This window comes from Ziziphus jujuba, chromosome 11 (assembly GCF_031755915.1).
Source record: "Ziziphus jujuba cultivar Dongzao chromosome 11, ASM3175591v1".
NCBI lineage: Eukaryota > Viridiplantae > Streptophyta > Magnoliopsida > Rosales > Rhamnaceae > Ziziphus > Ziziphus jujuba.
Window position 1 is genome coordinate 18,612,094 of NC_083389.1, and position 16,649 is coordinate 18,628,742.

A 16,649-nucleotide genomic window follows, 5' to 3' on the forward strand; every position below is an offset into this window, starting at 1 on the left:
GTTTCTCTTTGACCTCCTTTGTGAGAGAATGTGAAATTTTATTTTTTTCAAATATATTTCAAAATTACAAAAAATAATTATGATTGTCCAGTCTCTACCTAACAAAATACGTCAAACTCCACTCGTATTAATGCATAAATTAAAAAAGCCAAATTTACAATATGGCCAAGACTAAAAGTTGGCAATGAGTTGGATTTGACCCCATACATATTTTCTAGAGTCTGCTTTAAAAAATTTACTTGTTTAGATTTTTTTTTTCCCCATTATTTTAGTACTTTTTCATATAATGTTTTCTTTTGTGTCACTTTTAGAAAAGATGGAAATCTATTTCCGAGTTTAATTTCTATTAGTTTCTTTTGGAAATAATTTTAGTAAGGTGGAAAAAAAAAAGTACTGCACTTTTTTTTTTTTTCCTATAAAAGAGTTAAAAGTTTCTTAAATTACTTTATGTGTTTTTCTTTCATTTATTTTTTAAATTTTTATTGTTGATGGTAGAAATTAAAAATATTCCTTCCTATTTTTTCTCCTATTTTTCCATGCTAGTTTCCAAGCTCCACATAAATAGAAATAAGACAGATATAAAAATGATACTATCTTTCTATTTATTATTATTATTATTTTTTTAGGTAATTATTTATAGAAGTGACCAATGAGCAAGTTATGTTTGACTTGCCCTTATACCCATGGCCCAATTGATACTCTTCATTTCTCATTAACTACTTCTGAAAAGAATGTAGCTGTATCTTTAATTCAGTATTAATCTCTGAAAGTGCCCCCACTTACAATGATGAGAGTTTTCTTTAAATTTTAAAAAAAAGAGGGGAAAAAATCAGTTTTCAGCATTCATTTTGCACATTTATGTTTTTGGTTTTCCTTCTTTGTTAAATTGCGATGTCAAACATACATGAATAATAAATGTTTTTTTTTTTTTAAGTCACAATTTGAAGGTATATTTTTAAGGATTTCACCATTGAATCAAATCTACTAAGTATATTGTTTAGGAGTGAATAAAAATGCTTTACATATTTAATGTCAAATTAAAATGCTAAAACAACCTTTAAATGGTTTTGTTATTGGAAAATCATTTATTTGATAAAGAAACATTAATTTTATGATCTTGAAAAATCAATTGAGGTAATTTTTAAAATCACTCTGAAACATACCCTAATATTTTTTATTATTTAACTTAAAATTCAATTGCCATAAACCAATTGAATTATTTCAATTGAAGTATTTAGAAACAAAAATGTGAGATTTATTTTATTTTGAGTTAGAGCCTATTCCCCAAAATAAGACACATTTTAGAAAAAAAAAAAAAATTGAAAACCATAAACCAAAAACATAAATATTATCAAATGAGCACTTGAATACTTGAATTTCATTTTCATTTCTAAACCTCGCCGATAACAAAACAAATTATAAAACTTTTTTCCAAAATGTTGACATTCTAACCTAATTCAAGAAGTATACAGGTTTACAGTATCATGTCAGCATGGGGTTGGATCACTTAAACTGTAGCTAGCTACACGTTGTTACGACATGTTTTGTTATTATTGTTTTTGCATGTCATGCTTGTTGTCGTTTGGCCAGTTGCCCAACGCTTTTGCCATGCACTAGAAAATTATGGGTTTTGATTTCTGTCATCACGAGGACCAACCGAAATTCTTTTGGGTACACGCACAGAGACACCAATATTTGGGGCAAACACATGCATGTTCATCAACTTGCCTTCATTACGAGGACCATCCGATCCACTGCCTAAAAAGAAAACATGTCCACTGTTGTCCATTAAATGGTGGTCTGGTTTGGACCAAAGCCTGGTTACAACAATTTCATAGATAGGAAGGTGTTTATTATAGCGCCTAATGCCAAAGCTTACATTTTTAAGCCTTATTTGGGATGTTAAACAACACCTATTTAGAGTATTTTTAATTGCAAATGTTAATTTTAAAATTTAGCGTGGATATGAATTTTTTTAATGATACATGTCAATATTAATGTTAAATATTAACAATGACTTTTCAATGATAAATATTAAAAAATAATATTGCCAAGTTATAATTGTGATCACTTTTTAACCACCACAAGCAAAATATAACATTTATTAAAAAGTGGTTATGAGCCCCGTACTTTTACTGTTGTGGAGCCCAATGCTCAAAAATAGCACTGCCAAATTAGATGTCAAATTTGTGAGTGGTAGCTATTGCAAGTTTGGATAAAGCAACTTTTCTAGAAATTGCAAAAAGAACTTTACAGTTTTGCCTAAGAAAAATTTCAAATAATTACTTCAATTCAATATATTCCAATATCTCAAATAGGTTAAGGATTTACCGATTACAACTTATTTCATTTATAAGAATAAGTACAAAATATATATATATATATATATAATGATATTTAGGTGAGAATATTTTTAACTTTTTAAGTTAGAAATAAGTGAGCATAATTATTTAAAGTTCTTCGATTATATGTATTTAGGTGATATATTTGATTTAACATATTTGACATATTTATGTGATATATTTAAATAATCAAGCTCATTTAGTCTCAACTTTTTAAATTGAAAATATCCTTATATGAGCTGGACGTTATAGATATCATGACTAATAAGTAGTGGCAAAAACTACTTATTCATCATCTAGAATCCCATAATCTAGTATTTTCAATATAAAAAATTAATCCACTTAATGTGCCTTAAAACATTGCTTACTGAAATAATAATATGTACGTTTTTTTTTTATCTAAGTTATCATAAGCTTTTGCCAAGTAAATTATCTACTATCATGATAAATAGGTTATAAAGGATATGGATTTTTGTCTTTTAAGAACAACTCAATTGATAATAACTAGTTATAACAATCTTATATTTGAGTTCGTGATAAAATTCTCCATCCCAATTTATCAACAAATATATTGTGTGTATATATATATATATATATATGGTCCTTTTCATTGAAAAAGGGAAGGAAATCAAAAATAAGAAAAAAATAATAAGGAAGAAGAAGAAACATATGGACCTCATTTTTCTTAAGAATGTTAGGGCAACCAAATTTGTTTGTTATATTTTCAATACCAAATGATACTCCACCTAGGATGCAATGTGATACTTGTATTCCTATTAGATGGACTAGATCAGCTGTTGGTTTTGCTAAATTAAATTGCAATGAAGCTAAAGATGAGTTCTATTTTTCAAAAATTATTTAAATATAAGTTATAAAATCTATTCTTTTAGCCAATGGAATAAGACAACAAAGTATAATCAAATTAAAAGAGTTCACTAATAAAATAATTAAATAATTTATTAATTAAGAATAACTAGAAAATGAAGAAATCCAAATAGTTCCTATAAATATTAACTAAATTAAATATTCGATAAATTTTTTTAATGGAAATATCAAGTAATAAATATAAAAATACGGAAACTTTTCACTAATCACTTCTTTTGAAAGTTATCAAAATTCACTTAATATACAATTACAGTAATATATAATAATTAATTTAATTAAGTCTATAATTTTAATAATGTCTTATTTTTGACCAATATAGTTTATCATTTAGAATAGTAAATCCTTAAAAAAAATTAAATAATATGGTATATATATAAGTTAATTCTTTAATTAGGGAGCCAAATATATATTTAAATAGTTATTGGGTTGCATGTATTGTGCTCCTGAGAGTCAAAAGTGGATCAAAAGCCAAGGGTAAATCAAGTGGGAAAGTTGAGAAGGAATGGTGGATAATTATATGGAAGATGAATTTAACAAACAAAATTACAATGTTTATGTGGAGGGTTTGTGGAGATATTATTCCAAGTGCAAAAAATTTGGTCAAGAGGTGTGTTCTTAATAATTTGTTATGTTGTCTTTTTAAGCTTGAGGAGGAGTCCTTGCTACATGCTCTTTGGTATTGTAATGAGGATAGGAAGGTGTGGAAGAAATTAGATATGCTTGGAGAACTGTTTCATCTAAAAGTAAGTTCTTTTGTTGGCATTGTTCATTGGGTGATGGAGCCTCTGTCGGTCTTCATGGTGGACTGGTTTGCTTACATTAGCTGGGCTCTTCGGAATTGATGAAATTAATTGTGGCAATACTTTAATTCGTAAATGGATTATTATTCTTAAATTATATCGCATTTGTAAATTAATTTATAATTTATTATTATTATTCTTATTATTTTTTACAAATTCATGCGTAAATTCATCAAAATGTTATACCGTTGGTCTTCAATCTCATTTCAGTTAGAAATGAACCATGAAGCTCATACGTGATGCATAATTTCAAAGGTAAAATATGTCTTTTTACATTTTGCCAATCAACTAACCATTTTTTTTTTTTTTTATCTCTCTCTTCTATTGGATAATATTCCATCAGTATTGATAATAGTTATAGATAATAAATAAAATAATAATAATAATAACAATAAAGAATTATTTTTTGTGGTGAAAAAAAATTTAAACGATATTTTGTTAATTTTTCATAAAATGGTAGCTTTAACATAAAAGAATTATATAAAGCAAAAAAATATTTTTGTTAAGAAAATGTGTATCTAACAAAAGTTCTTAACGAATAGAAAAAATAAAATAAAATTTTTTTTTAAATAAAAAACATGCAAATTGAAGAATTGTTGCAGTCATAACGGTAGAATCTCACCACCATTAACCTACTTGCACCACTCGGACCTCTAAATCAGTCCCTCGCCATCACCGTCTTTAAACTATTCCATTATCACTCTCTCTTTCTCTCCTCCCTTTTTTTTCTAATATTTTGTTACCGACCCATTACTTTTCGATTTGAATTTATTCAACAAAGGATCGATTTAACCAAATAGAAGCTTGATGAATCTTGATAGAAAGGCAATAAAGGCAGAAAAATAGGCGAGATGGGGTTGGAGGATGTGCTTGGGAGGAGGTTTCTTTGGTGGGTTTGGATGAGGAGATCTAGAGAGGAAAACCATGAAAGTCTGGGTTTTTTTAATGGATTTCTGAGGAGGATATCTGATATGGTGCAAAGGATTTTATGGAGCTTGGAGAAGAGATCTCCTATTTTTATGGGTAATTTGATTTCTATGGGGATGGAAGATCTAATCTGGGTAGATAATTTATTTATTTTTTTCCTTTTTTTCATGGATTTCTATGGAGTAGAATGATGGTGTGATTTTTTTTATTGTTTTTGTTGTATTTTTTTTTTTAATTGTTTTGGGTATGGGATTTTGGGTATAATGATGTTGGATTGCAATTTTGTTTTTATAAAAATGATTGATTTTGTTGTTTTTAGATATGCACAGTTGTGGGAGGACAAGTCCTTGGCAATTTGTATTTGAGGTCTTCACTTTTGCTTTTCCTCTTTTTTTTTTTTTTTTTTTTTTTTTTTTTTTTTTTTTGGTTGAACGCTTTTTTTACATCCACATTTTTTTTTTTTAATGTGGTTGTTAATTCGTTGAATAATTTTTACTAAAAGAATGTGGAATTTGGTGTCCGTGGAAGATGACTGCAAGGATTTTTTACTTTTTAGTGTGAGGATGACTGGAGGAGGCATGGAGATAAAGAGAAAAAGAAGAAAATGAATGTGAAAAGATCATTATTGCCCTTCAAAATGCTTTTACCTGCTTTATGTGTTTTTTTTTTTTTGGAAAGAACCTGCTTTCTGTGTTTAACTGGCCAAATTAGACGCAATTTAATAAAAGGGCTAAAGGTGATACATTTGAACGAGTTTACGGATTAATTTGCGGAAAAAAAAAATTAGGATCAATTTGTAAAATAAGATGTAATTTAAGGACGTGTAATGATAATAATCTTTAATAAAATTTAATATATATATATATATATATATTATTATTTGTACGTGACTTTCAAAATTTTTATTATTTTCAAAATCAATTTTTCACATTTTTTTTAGTAACTTAGCAAACTTTATTGTTGAAAAAAAAAGAGTAGCATTAGTTTAATATAATAATAGATCTTGTCTGTAAGAGATTATTAATCCCACATGTTGAAAGATCTTCAAAAGATTATTAGATAAAAGTTAGATAAGAAGATGATCTTTGTCCTATTCATAATGTTATGTTATTTTTGCAACATTCTTAGATAAACAGTGATACTACATGCACCAAAATAATTATTAAATAACCAAAATAATTATTAAATAACATATGTTTATATATTATTTATTGATATATTTATATAATTTAAATATAAATATTTTTTTAAATAAATAAAAAAATAAATTAATTAATTAGTACTTATATCATTTGATTTCGGCTTATTATTTGATAAATAAATTTAGTTAATATTTTGAAAACTTTAATATTATTGTAAGCTAAATAAATCACAATTTGTTTTAGTTAATTAAACTTTTATACTTTCTAATTTAAAATTTTACAATATAAATGCTTGATTTTAAAATCCATGGTATTGAATTTTCTTTTTTTGATTTGGTGCCCGTTGATTCATTGCAATCTGATACTGAGAATGGGATTGATATGATGTGAATCGTTTAATATGAACCATGAAATAATGTTAATAAAATTTTGTATTTTAGAACTATGTATTATGTTGGTTGCTATAAATATGAAATCAAGTATTGAAGGTAATAACTAAAGAAATAAGATTGGACTGACGTGCATATACCTGGCAATTCGAGTTGGTGGGTCGTGTTCGTGTCAACCCGTTTAATAATAGTGTCAAAAATGCCTAAACCGAACACGACCCATTTATTAATCATGTTAGGTACCTAAAACACTAACCCAATCTGTTTATAAACAGATCAACACGACACGACCCGTTTAACACGATTATTTTAACGGGTCGTGTTGACCTATTAACCCGTTAACCTGAAATTGACCTATTAACCCGAAAACTAACCTATTAACCCGTTAATCCGAAAATTAACCTATTAACCAGAAATTTTTTTATTATTATTTTTATTTTTATGTTTTTGTTTTATTAAAGATGTATTTTTTGTTTTTAAAAAATTAGTAATAGAAAATTATTTTTATAAAATTTTTAATTTATAATATTTTTTAGTTATTAAATATTATATTAGTGATAAAATATTAATTTAAAATTAAATTTAAATGGGTTGTAATAGATATATAATCGTGTCGGGTTGAAACTGACACGTTTAATAAATGGGTCGTAACGGGTCAATTTCGAGTTAAACAGGTCAACCCGAAAATGACACGATTAATAATCGTGTTAAACGGGTTGACCCGATTATGACCCGAACCCATTTATAATAAACCCAAACCCATTTATTCCGTGTCGTTTTCGAATTGTATCGCCGTGTCATGATCCAAATTGCTAGGTCTGGACGTGCACCATATAAAACAGAGGATTGAGTAGGTGTTAAAATTGTAAATTGAAATTAAAAGATAAGAAAGTGTAATTAACAATTTTTTTGGGGGTAATAAAATCACTAAGTAAAATAACTAAGTACGGATAAAAAATGGATGCAGCCAAGTTTTGTGGTGGGTCTGAAGCTCCTCACTTTTATGTCACTTATTATTATTATTATTATTTGTAAGACACCTTTTATGTCAAAAAAATGAAATGGTTCTTATTGTCCTTTTAGGCTTTGCTAGCTTGAAATTGACAATGACAAATTCCCATCTTTTCACCAGGCAGGAAGGCAATGTGCAATGTGAAATTCTCCTTTTGACAACCAAAGCTGAGAAAGCAAAATCTGACTTAGACCCATTCCTGTATTTGGGGAAATGCAAATACGTATTTATACCACTTTCTTTTGATTTGGTCGGTTTTTTGGGTTTCATATATTCTCACTTTCATTAGCTCAAAAGCTGTAATGTCAACCTTGGTCTCGGTTGCATATATAATATACAACACTAAAGGCGATGTTTAAGGAGTATTTTTCGGTCGTTTTGGTCTTTTTGTAAAAGTTTTGGTTGTCTTTGAACGAATTGAAATTATAGGCTGCATTAAACATGTTTTTGGCTAATCAAATCCTAAGCAAACAAATGCAAAGCTCAAAGCCTCAAACTAAGCCAGTTGATTCCTTTTGAAACACAAAATTTGGAGACAGATTGTAAGATCATTACACACTTAATTTTGTCTTCTCAAACCAATCACCAGATTTTTATTTTATTTTTTTACTTACAAGATTAATCTTCCGCATAATCTATTTTTGTTTATTATACAGTCTAATAATGGAACCCTATTAATTCAATTTGATGAAACAAATTATGGATTTATCATTGATGGAAAAAAAAGAAAAAAAAAAAGGATAATATCATAATGTGACAAATTATAGAAAATTTTTATTTTATTTAATATTCAAGCAATCTACAAATTTTAATTCCATCAAATTTATCTAGCTAGTTAGGGTCCGGAATTTGTTTTTCCTATCGAGTTAAGGAAAAAATGGGAAGTTTTTTTAGGTAAAGAAATTGATATTTTGAGAAATTATTAACCCCCAGTTTTTTAAGTGCCTGGAAAACAATCTTATCGGGTCCATAGTTTTATTTATTTATTTATATATTGATCTGGTATCGGGTCCTTAACTTTGATGATAATTAGACATTTGAACTTAAGAAACCTAGGTTTTAGTTACTCACTTGCCTTTGGTGCTTGCTTTTAGATTTGTTATTTTATTTATTTATTTTTTTCAAAACTTAGGTCTGTTAATTAAACCAAAGAAGTCTTATTCTCCTTCCTCTCCTTAAAAATAAAATAAAATAAATCTTAGATCCAAAGAAAGTCAAAAACCTTCCACATGCTTTTATATTTGTTTAGGATAAACAAAAGCAACTGGGTCTTTGCACATGCTCCTATATTTTCATTACCATGCAAAAACGGTGTCAAAAAAAAAAGAGAAAAAAAATGCCAAATTCTAGCTTGGCCTAAAAGCCCAACCAAAAAACAAAAAAAAAAAAAAATCATATCCTACACAAAAAAACATTCACGAGAGCTACCTCAATTCTGACCCCATTTTCAACAAAAACTCAATTTACTGGTGCTGAAAAGCATATTTGGAAGCAAGTTTGGGGCCCAAAACCAAAACATCAAATCCCACCCCACTTTCACATGCTATCTGTGAGTTAAAAGCAAAATTATTACATCCACAAAAATACATGTTCTTCTTCATCCTCTTCTTCTTACACTGCTAAATCATTAATATATATATATATATATATTCTTTTTTTGCATAAAACGTAATACATTAGTTTAGGTTTTGAGTATTCTATATTATCTAAAAGGAAAATTGATTTTCTTATCTGTGTTTTAAACTGGACCAACTCTAATCATTCTTCTGCTCTCCATTGTGCTCTGGATATTTTCTCTGGCATGTCTTAGTGTTTCAAGAACTTCTCTAACACTTTGATGGACTGGAACTGGTTTAACCTCAGCAGTCTGAGAGATCGAAGGCAAACTCACTGGAACTAGTGCAAGCGAGTTATCCACATTTTCTTCATTGTAATTCTCGTGCTCTGATACTGAAGATTTAAACTCTGAAGAGCTGAGATAAAATTGCAAAATAAATAAATAAATAAAAATAAAAAGTTAGTAATTTTGATTAGCTCAGAAAGACCCAGATGAAAAACTACACAGATTTGAAGTTAAACACATTATAAATTAATTACCTGTTGTAATCAGGCTTCGAATCTTGAGATTTCTGAGATGGGTTTTGGCAGAATTCTTCAGGGAAAGAATTTTCTGAGCTGGAACTAGATTGGGAAGTAGAAGAAGTTGAGGGGTTTTCATGGTTTAAGTTAGATTTTGCGGTTTGTGAATCATTGTGGCTTGATTCTTGTGAAGCTACTGAGCCTGTAGCCTGGAATTTGGATTCAATTTCTTCTTCTCGATCATTTGGGGCTGAAGTACTACTTGTCGATTGGATGCAAGAAACTTTGGAGTTCTCGGAAGAACTTGAACGCTCTGTTGATGAAGAAGTCTTTAAAGATTCAAGCTTCTTCTTCATGAATTTAAGCTTCTTTTCAGCTTTGTTCCTTTGCTTGATTTCTTCTTTTAGAAGGTTTTCTAACTCCATCAACTGCAATAATACCCACGAATTTTTTTTTTTTTGATAAAAATGGTTCAAAACCTTCAATTAGGGAATTAGTATAATGTAGAAAAATTATATTGGCATACATACTTTCTTGGCCATTTTTTCTGAATCCTCTTTTGCAGTCCTTGAAGCTTGTCTCTCTGCTAGAAGTCTTCCTCTTAGGCACTCTACAGTTCTCACACCGTCATCTCCTTCCATCTTCTTATCACTGAGACAAAACCCAAACGACATTTGGAATGTATAAATATATTTATGTATATATATATATATAGAGGGGGAGAGAGAGAGAGAGAGAGAAGAATAAAAACCCACCTCCATGTTCTGTCTTCTTGAGTACTGGCCAACATTTTCTCTTCCTCTGGTTTTTTTCCTCTGCAGAAAATTCTTGGTCTTAATCTTGGTACTGCTCAAAATAAAAATCAAAACCCACTTTTCCAGATACTGAAGAGTTTCAGATCAGATGCATGAAATTTTCAAAATGTTGTACAAAAAATCAGACATCCAAGGGAATGCTTATATTCTCCTTTATTTTAAAAAATAGAGAATATTTGCTTGTGCAAAAACAAAAATTGCAACTCTGTCAATTTTTGAAAACCAAGACCAGAGGCTTTGGACTCTATCCGCTTGCAGTATCAGGTGGGTTTTAAACTTTATACCCATTGCCTGGAGACACTCACTTTGTTAATTGTACATTGGTGAAACTGTAATTTTCTTTCTTTTCTGGCAAAGTTTTAACTGCTTTTTTTTTTTTTTTTTAATATATATATATATATATTATAAACCTTAATATTGTATTACCTAAAATATTAATAATTATTAGGGTTTCATTTTTTTATTTCCTAAAGTTGAACTTTAAAGTACTTCATGCTTCATAAACCGCAATCGAACACTTTCGCCTTTTTTTTAGCTTGGAGGAGCCTTCAGAAGGAAGGCAGGCTCCACCTTGTCCGCCTAGAAATTCATCACAAGCTTCATTACTCATAGTTTCCATAACAAAATAAACATGAATTTTGATTGCTTTTTTTCTCTTTGTTTGGTAAATTATTTTAAATTAATAATTATTTAGTTTAATGGGAGCATAAGATAGTACATGTAAAATAAAAAGGAGTTTATGACAAATATGACCAATCTAAGACAATAGGACTCAAAATCTAAGCTAATAGATGACAATCTGTTTTGCACTATAATGTTTTTGAATTTCTTAGCCAAAAAAGCAAAACACTCTTTGAAGTTTGAATTATTCAATTTTGAAATAGTGGAATTATATTTCAAAATATAAGTTTTCAATTTCACCGACCAGACAATGATAGAGCATGGATCAGATACTTGGAAATTACTGAACAGTGGACTATCAGTACAAATACAGAGTTCACGGACCATTATTTTAGAATTGAGCAAATTTAGACAAAGCATTTATTGATTTGCATGCGCTATAAAATGAAGTCAAGAGATCAAAAGAGTAGATTTAAAATTTGAAGTTTGAAGTTTGGAATTAATATTTTGAGGTAGCAACTTCTGGCAGTTGCTGTCACGTGATGGTCCTGAGTTGTCTTATCCCCACCTCAACGTTACCTTTAAGAATTGTAATATCTTTCTGCCTTCACATTTCAACCAAAAAAAAAAAAAAAAAAAAAGGAAAAAAGAAAGAAAGAAAGCGTATGAATGTAAAAAACAAAAAACTAAAAAGTATTGAAGTCAATTAAATGGGCCTTCACTGTTCTTTTTTATTTTATTTTTGTACTTTCTTTGTTGCTACTTGAGTTTTAAATTACACAAAAATACTATAAACACGGAACACGTTCACTAACGAGTTGTAGAATTTTTGTTTTTAAATAGGCACTAACCTCGAATCCAAGTATAATAAAAGAAAAAAAAAATGTTACATAAGAACATACCTAATAATAAATGTAAATCGTTATTTATTTGATACAAAAATTAATATTATTTAAATATATATATATATATATATATAGCGTAAAAAGAATAATTAAATCTAAAATTATTTTTTAATGATACTGTATATAAAAATTATTTATTATTATTAATTAATAAAATATTTTATAATTTTTTTTTTGAAAAGTTGACTTTTTAAGATTAAAAAAAAAAATAGAATGTCTAATTGAGCCTCTAAAAGTATATGCTCACTTAACAATGTATAGATTACATTAGTTTGACATTTATTTTAGAGAATACTATTTAAGAGTTAACTTTTGTAAAAAACTATTTATATCATTTATGTGGTATGATTATTTTCATAGTCCACATTGTTATTGTAGGTGCTTTAAGCATTGGCAATCTACTTTTAATTTATTCAATACTATTCATTTTAAAAGTAGACTCCAACCCATTTTTATTTTTACTTATAAAAATAAAAAGTTAGCTTGACTATGTTAATTTTATCTTATTTTTAGTTATAATAATGCTAAAGTTACAAAAATATTTACCAAATTTATTTACCAAATAATGTAACAAAATTTAATTAGTTTATTTTATTTATTTATTTATCCTTGTTAAAAGTTCACTTCTCAATATTTAATTTTTATAATTATGACAACTTATATGGGAAATAAATTGATGAATATTTTAGTGCCTGAAGCTTTACTATCTTAGTTAATGAGGTGTAAATTCCAACAATATTATGATATCACTTTATAAAAAAATGTATTATTCATATATATATATATATATATTAAATTAAAGAGATTTTTTTTTGAAAAAAAAAATTGTTGGAGTACCTTGAAAATCTAACTATTTAGCATCTAAAAGATATCTCTATTTTAAAATTATGCTCTTTATCTTGAAGCACCATTCACCTCTTTTCAATTTTGATATAACAATAATAACTAATACATTTTTTTTTTTGAGAATATAACAAATAAAACTAGAATACTTAAATATGTTTATCAAAATCATGGATGCCAAATAATGTGTTTTTGTCTTGTTGGATTCATTTATATTGATTGATGATTATATTAATTTGTCAATCAATAACAAATTGTCACATCATCTAATATCCAATATTTGGTGGCTACAATATTATCTTTGTATAAATAAAATGTTACAAAATAGAATTTTGCTATTTGTCATCAATGGTGATAATCACTAATGAGATTATGATTGATATGACAATTGTTAATTGACATCTTTTTTTTATACATAAATTTTTTATTCTAAAATCTTAGTTTAGGAAAGTGAACCATTTTAAACAACTATTTAAATTGTTAAATAGTATACATATCCCATAAATGATAATTATTAGTGGTAACCAATAACATTTTTCTTAAAGATATCTTTAGCTTCTTTTATAAGGTTCATAAAAGTTTCACGAGAATCTACACTTTATTGATTTTGGTTATAATCTATTTAAAAGATTTAAACCTCTTATAGGAAACTATCTAAACATTTTTATTACTTTTGAACCTTAATAGTGAAAGTGGTATTTCATAAGCAAAATTTAAGAAGTCATGGCAAACAAAGTCAAATATATTTGTTGCAATTATATTAAATTGCTGCTAATAATATATTTCAAGTTAAGTAAGATTGACTTAGTTAGTAAATTACTTATACATACAATTGGAATGTCATAAGTTTGAAATACCAAAATGAGCGAGGAATTATTGTAAATGATAAACAAAACAAAATAATACATTTCAAAATGTGCACATAAATAACATCATTAACAATTAGGTTTTGAAAAACTAAGTGCATATTTTTCTTGGGTTTTAATATATTAATTAGGAGAAGGAGCTGATTGTCACACGTTCATGAATGTATCAAATTCAAAATTTGGTTTGTAACACCTCTATTAATTTTTATGTATGAAGCTAAAATGATTTTGCTTTGCCTTTTCGTATAAGTAAACATTGCAGCATATACATACATATATATATATATACATATATATATATATATATATATATATATATATATATAAATATAAATATAAATATAAATATAAATATAAATATAAATAAGACATATTGTAGTAGATTCTAGGAGTATTAAAAGTAATATATGGAATGGAAGCTAAAAAGAAAGCATCAAGTGAGGTTGGGCAAGTAACCATGATTGTGCCTAATTGCATATCTGTTTTCGTGTGAAATGGGAAATGATTGAATTTGATGATTCATGAAAAAATAAGATCATGAAGTGAAGAACATGATTACTATTTTTAGAGTATTCAAACTGGATTGCCCTGCACTCAAAGAAAAGAGTAACTAGTATATTTATATAAGCAATTCTAGTTATTAATTGATATTGCCTACCAAGCATGAATACCTGTTTCGAATATGAATATTGTAAGAGCTTTAAGATCATTAACTATCATTAAACTACTGGACCACTTTCCATCATTTGCTTGACTGAGAGCATTTGTGAGTTGGGCAATGGCTCTGGCAAACTGAATTATACCCCAACAGTTTTACATTATGTTTTTCTGATGGTATTTAAAAACTTGGTACTTCAAAACCTTTTATAAGAGAAAAAAAATATACATATTTTATTGATATAAAACTATACATTGGGTTTTTTAGGATGATTGGAAGACGTATTCCACATTCAACCGGTTGAAAAGTTAATATGTTTTAAGCTTTGTTCCCAAAAAAATAGATAAATAATAAAGGGGAAATGTACCAAATATCATTTAACTTTTATTTTATTGAATGGATGCAAGCATGAAGCCAAATGCAAAATAAAGTTTGGAAGTGATATGTGACGATCCATCCTAAGTTTGGAATTTTGAATTTAAATTTTATTTGGGTTGAGAGAAATTGACTAGTTGGACTGCCAGTGGGCCTTAAATTTGATTTTTTATTGATTAAAATCTTGGTTTGATTGATACATTATAGCATAGAGCTCATCGATACGAATTCATAGATTGGTAGTATATCAAATTCTAAATTACAATTAGAAAATTATAATTCTGGAAAGGTTTTAAATATCAATATTTATCTATGTTCAAACTAGTGTTGAATTTTGACATTTAGTAGACTTTAGGCCTATATATATTCATGGGTATGCATGTTATCATTAAACAAATTAGAAAATATCTATTTTGTCTCAAAACCCATCAAAACTGTTGGACCTAGTAAGCTCCCCATCCTCTTCACGAACCACCAACAATAGATAGGATTTTCACTAGAATCACCCATTTTTTGCCTAAAACCATCTACACACACTGAACAGGGCTCTTGCCCACTAAAATTTCAACTAAACCCCAAAATCCCACGACCGACCACCTTTGGACATGCTAGGATTGGTCATTTGAAGTTGAGAATGGTGGCCTGCGTGTTTTGCCGAAGTTTGGCCATTCTAGTTTACCCCATATATCCTCCCTATTTTAGACCCTCTAAACTCAAATCCTTTCTTTGTTTTTCAAAATTCTTCACAGTTTGAAAGATCTATCAAGATCAAGTTTGACTAAAACTTGGAGGAGGTTTTCTGACCGTCAACGAGGTTCTTAGACCAAGGTAAGCATAACATCGTATTTTTCGTTGATACAAAATTTGTAAATTTTGGATGTCGTTTGATAAATTTTCTATTTTTAGGTAAATTAGTTTAACATTAGATAAATTTGGACTCGGACAAATTGAATAAAATTAAAATTGGATTAATGTAATTAGGCGTTAATGAGACCTAAAGAAGGTTTAATTTTAAAAAATTGATCTTCATGTGAAAAATCTTAATTTTGAATTTTGAGTATTTAGGCTCATGGTATAATTGGACTATTCGATCTCCAATTTAAAAAAAATTTAGATTTATTAAAATTATTTTAGGACATCAATACGTATCTAATATTTTTAGTATAATTTTTGGAGTTTAAGAAATATTTTATTAATATTTTAAGTATCGAGGCTAATATTGGAGGCTATTCGGTAGAGGAGTTGGTTTGAATTGTGATGCTTGAGTGAATTTTTATTTTTTGAAAATATCTGGGGTTATAAATATTTTTCATTTTACTAATTGCATTTTAGAAGTACGAATTTTATATGATTTTACCTTTTGCGATAAATGTCTTACATGATTTATTATTTTATTTTCTAGTATAATCGTGGAAGTATTGTGGCATAATATATTTCGATATTTATTTATAAAAATATGAGTGTAGATTATGTCGGTATCTATAGTTATTTTATAATGGTAGTTGTGGAAAATTTATATTCTTGGATAAATAGATATAGGTTATGAAATTTTAGATTTATGAATTATTGTGTACCATTACTTTACCTTGGTTATTGGATTTGACGGACATTGGTATGCATGCTCTATTACCATCCTATACTGAACATATGTTTCATTGAGGTTAGATGTGAGATCTTAGTTCTGGTGTCTTAAGATGCTAATGACTATAAGATAATTTTTCACTTCCCATGGCTCTGTGATATATTAGGATGTTAAGTATGGTCGTATGACAATATCAGTGTGGATTTGGTATGTGAGTGACTGATGATTCTTTGGATTATGTTATTTAAGATATGTATTGTTACTCTTAGTTTTTAATATTTGAGAAATTATCATTTAATTAATTTTTATAAATTATAGTTTGATTTTATTATTTTATGTCATTTAATAAACCAAAGAAACATTTTATAATTTTGGAGAACAATTCAGGTTTTGATAAAATCAATTTTC

The 16,649-nt window shown here is 27.7% G+C and overlaps 1 protein-coding gene across 1 annotated transcript; it reads right to left on the bottom strand.

The window, feature by feature from the left end:
• Positions 1–8,922: 8,922 nt before the first annotated feature.
• Positions 8,923–10,666, bottom strand: LOC107405229 (uncharacterized). Its single transcript, XM_016012255.4, has 4 exons — positions 10,332–10,666; positions 10,107–10,227; positions 9,595–10,004; positions 8,923–9,470 (listed from the first exon to the last, which is right to left on the bottom strand). The coding sequence occupies exons 1-4, from the start codon at positions 10,364–10,366 to the stop codon at positions 9,236–9,238; spliced, it is 801 nt and encodes a 266-aa protein (XP_015867741.3). The 5' UTR covers positions 10,367–10,666; the 3' UTR covers positions 8,923–9,235.
• Between the last annotated feature and the right edge of the window lie 5,983 nt (positions 10,667–16,649).